Below are 4786 nucleotides of genomic sequence, written 5' to 3'. Positions count from 1 at the left end.
GCTGTTCCAACCATGGAGCTGAAACTAATCTCTTGCAACGATCTAAAGGCATTCAACTTCTTCCAGAAACTCACCCTATACGCCGTCGTTTGGATCGAGAGCGACGACCCCAACAGGACCCTCAAAGAAAGCCAGAGTCAACAGCAGCGGACTAGAACCGACAGAGAAGCCGATGGCGACGGAGCTAACCCGGAGTGGCACCACGACGCCATCTTCGACCTGGCGTGGATCACGCCCTCGCTTCTAGAAGGTTCCGAGGGCCTCTTCTTCCGCTTCGAGTTCCGCCACGACGGTACTCTCCTCGGCGACAAGCTCATCGGCGAATGCCGCGTCCCCGTGGCTGATCTCGTCCGCGACGCCGCCAAATCTGACGCGGCGCGCTCTGTTAGCTACCAGGTTCGGTCCGGCGAGGGAAAACCTAACGGGATCTTCAATTTTTCGTATCGATTGAAAGGGACTGGGGATAGGTATGAGTCGTCACAGATTTTGGAAGGGAGAATTTCTGGTTACCCTGTGTTGGATCCACAGGATTTTAATCCCAACCATTCGTTGGTGCAGTATCCTCCGATGACGACAACGACGACGGCGATTGGGAGCGCGTGTTGCTATCCGACGGTGGGTTCGGGAGGGGCCTATTCTCCGTCTGCGGCGGTGGGGTCCCCGGTTTCGCCCTTTGGAAAGTTTGATAATTGTCATCCGCCGTTTTTTCCGCCACAGGTTCCATCGTACGGGGGGTGCGCTTGTAACTATCCGCCACCTCCGCCTCCGCCGTATCCGTATCCGTATCCGTATCCGCCTACGGTAGCGCACGGAGGATCCTATTACCCGCCCGTTGAGCATGTGGTCCATCATCCTCATCCGTGGGCTTCCTCAGGCCTGAGTTTCGAAAACAGGTGGTAAGGAAAATGGGCCGGAATAATAGTGGGCCGAAGTGTGTGTATAGTTTTTGTATCCAAATTTTTGGCGATACTATGATTTGATGATATTTTGGAAGTTAGATTTTATATTTTTGGTTTTTTAGGGGTAAAAAAGATAGATTAACCAAAATAAAAGATATTCATGTAGACTCTGGGCTGTTTATATTTGTTATATAACCTTGGTTGGTTGGTCAGAATTCTAAGGTTAATTTATGCTTTCTAATTTCTACAAAAAATGCTATTTAAAATGTTATTTGTACATTAATTTCAGTAGCCGTATAAAAATACGGTAAAATAGTGCATATGGATACGGTAAATAATGCGACGTGCTTGAAAAACAGAACCCATCTAGTTTCTTCATCCCGTCATTGCTCTCATCTTTTTCGATCGCTTGATTTCTTCCCTTCACGGTGCAGCGGTTCTCTCTCCTCCCATTCGATCGCGCCATTGCACCTCACTCCCCGCTTTTTTTTGTTTTTTTTTTTCACATAACGCTTCACTCTGTTCTTGGATCGCGCCATTGCTCCTTACTCTTCACTTTCTTCTCTTTTCTGCATAGCGCCCGACTCTGCTCTTCTTAGAGATGTTTATCAATGAGTTATTTTAAATATATTATGTTGATTTATTTTGGTTCTTCTTATCTTAGGGTTTTGATTCCATTTTTATTGGTCAAATTAGAAAAGTTGCTGTTTATTGAAGTAAAGTTAGAATTCAATTGAATCCACAAGTTTGAAGTAAAGTTAGAATTTAATTGAATCCACAAGTTCGAATGACGAGGTTTGTGCTGTGTTATTTAATTTTAAGGGTTCGTTTGGAAAGTTTCAAAAGTTATGATGCACAGACATTGACATTGACACGGGACATGTCGACATACGAATTTTAAAATCTTATAAGATACGAGGACACGCATACATATAAAATATAAAGTATTTTTTTAGATAAATCATAATGGTATTTTGATATTTTATTGATACTAAAATATAAATTAATTTTTTAATTATTTTTAATATTTTATTTTAATTATATCAAGTATTTAAAATATTTTTTGTTTTAATAAATAATATATATACTATATCTAAATTTATTTCAAAAATATATGTTAAGAATAATATTAGAAACGCTGATACGTGATGGTATTTAGGTGTATCCAAGCGTGTCCGGTGAAGAATTTGTTATTTTTTATTAAGACACGGTTTGGACACACCAGACACGCGTGTCGAACGAGTGTCGGTGAGTGTCGTGTCCAAAATGTGTCCAACACGCGGACACGGCAACTCAGCGAAGTGTTCGTGCTTCATAGTTCAAAAGTAACTTTTTTGAACTTTTGATTTATGAAAAGTAATAGTATTAATGTTTGGTGCAATTTTCAAAATCAAATTACAACTTTCTAAGAAACTATTTAGGAGCTTATAGAGAAGTTAAAAAAAATGATTTCTCTCATAATACTACTACTTTTTTATCGCATTTCTATAAAATAAACACTTTTAGAACTAAAAATTCAAACACAAAGTAACTTATTTATAAGTTACTTTTAATATAGTCATTTATTGTTTAAGCTATTTTTTCAAAAAGAGCTTAATTAAGTTGTTTACCCAAATTGGACCTAAGTGTTTTTGATTTGTTTTTTTTATTTGTTAATTATGAGATTTTTTATTTTTTATCCTTAACTCTTGTCGGTAATCAAACACCTTTCAACTTGTTTTTAAGTGTTTAATTAACCATGTTTTAAGTTGTTGTAATCATAGGAATGACATTTTCTCATATGGACAAAACTTTTTATTCCAATTATGCAAAGAGGGTTGACTTTTCATAGAATATAAAAACTGTTAAGTGAAATTAAAATAGACAGATTACATATCAAATCTTGGTATCTTCTAAAGCTGGTTATCGAAGAAAAAAAATTGATCACAAATCTAACTTCCGAACAAAATTGTAAAGTTAGGATAATTGTAAAGAGGGATAAGAAGTTGGAATATGTGTTAACTTCTGTGAATATTCAGTATAACCATGTTGTTAGTCATAGCATGGCAAAGACGTTGAAAGAGATCAAGAAACTAAACTTGCATGCCAAACGGATAGCTGAGATCAATGATGAAAGTGGTGTTACAATGAGAAACACCTATCAGAGTTTAGTAACTGTTGCTGGTGGCCATGACAAATTGACTTTTATTGAAAAAGATCTTCGAAATTATATAGCAAAAAGTGTAAGTCATACAAGAAGAGGGGAATGTGCAATTATTAATGCATTATTTTCATAGGAAACAGCAGCAAAAGCGCAACTTTTATGAAGTTAAATTGGATGAACAACATCGCATAGAGCATGCTTTTTAGGCCGATGCTAGAAGTGGTGCTGCTTATAAGCACTTTGGTGACGTCGTGAGCTTTGATAAGACGTACCAAACAAATATGTACTCTTGTTTTTTCATGTGTTTGATGTATAAGGAGAGGTAGAATAGAATGCATTTGCTGCTACTTTGCATGATATCTTGAGTTTGATTGTTTTATTTACTCAGTTTAATTATACTGTGCATAATTTTTGCAGCATGTTTGATTATAGTATGATATAGATTCTTGAGTTTGATTGTTACTTTGACGACTATAATTGGATTCTTAATTTTATTATAGATATGATATATCTTTTGCCTCATTTGTTGAGGGTTAATCACCATGGCCAATCAGTGTTACTTGGTTACACTCTTTTTTCATGCGAAGAAGAGAGCTCTTTTATTTGGTTATTTGATTGTTGGATACAATATATGAGTGACAAACCACCTATTGGCATATTGATGGATCAATGAAAAGCTATGCAAAATGCGATTGAAAAATCCTTGCCGATGACTCAACATCGATAGTGTATTTTGCATATCTTGAAGAAAATTCCAGATTAGAAGCTTAGTGTTAAAATGAGACATATTGTATAAGAGTCTAGGTATAATAAGGTATTTGAGAGTTTTTGGATTGATTTTCTCAATAAATTCAATTTGCATGATAATAATTGGTTAGCAGGTCTTTTATGAGTTTGATTATCTTATATATGTTGTTTGATTATTTTTCTTTTATTATTCAATATGCCTTACAAGTTTGATTATGCACATTTCATGTTTTCATATTTGTATGAAAAATGTTACAAGTGGGTCTCTGTTTTTTTCAACAATAATTTTTGGGCAAAATTTCGTTAAAAATATAATTTTTTAATTATTTCATATAATTTAATAAATAAATATATTTATTATTTAAATATGATGTTATATTAATAAAGAATAAAATTATCCAATATAAGACTTTAATTTCAAATACCAAATACCAAATTCAATTCAATTCTATACTACTAAAAGTTTTTAAACAGGTCATAAGTCCCTAGTGGGTAACAAGTGATGTAGTCCCTTCTAATTTCTATAAGAAAGATTCAAGTTCCTCTGCCTTTACATGTGATGTAANTAAATATAGTATTATATTAATAAAAGATAAAGTTGTCTATTATAAAAATTTAATTCATTTGATAAATATTTCAAATATTAAAATTTAATTTAATTTTACAATTTGACTGATTCATTTCAAATACCAAATTCAATTCAATTCTATACTACTAAAAGTTTTTAAACAGGTCATAAGTCCCTAGTGGGTAACAAGTGATGTAGTCCCTTCTAATTTCTATAAGAAAGATTCAAGTTCCTCTGCCTTTACATTGTTTATGTGATGTAAATATTTTTTGTAGAGTAATGTTACATTACTAGTATATATTAATATGTTTGGCTAATAATAATCTGTACTCATATTTATAAAAATTTTGTACATAATAAATATATAGTTTTTACTTATATTTATCAAAATTTTATACATATAAATAATACAATTTAAACTCATATTTT

The 4786-nt window shown here is 33.8% G+C and overlaps 1 protein-coding gene across 1 annotated transcript; it reads left to right on the top strand.

Annotated features, from left to right (window-relative positions):
• Window positions 1–1109, top strand: LOC107604904 (protein SRC2). The gene has a single exon (XM_016306618.2). The coding sequence runs from the start codon at window positions 13–15 to the stop codon at window positions 898–900; it is 888 nt and encodes a 295-aa protein (XP_016162104.1). The 5' UTR covers window positions 1–12; the 3' UTR covers window positions 901–1109.

This window comes from Arachis ipaensis, chromosome B06, assembly GCF_000816755.2.
Source record: "Arachis ipaensis cultivar K30076 chromosome B06, Araip1.1, whole genome shotgun sequence".
In the NCBI taxonomy this organism is placed as follows: domain Eukaryota; kingdom Viridiplantae; phylum Streptophyta; class Magnoliopsida; order Fabales; family Fabaceae; genus Arachis; species Arachis ipaensis.
The sequence above is the reverse complement of the archived record's forward strand: the minus strand, read 5'-3'. Positions and strand labels throughout refer to the sequence as shown.

Coding starts and splice junctions, on each gene's coding strand:
- LOC107604904 (XM_016306618.2), top strand. CDS start 13: ATGGAGCTGAAACTAATCTCTTGCAACGATCTAAAGGCATTCAACTTC.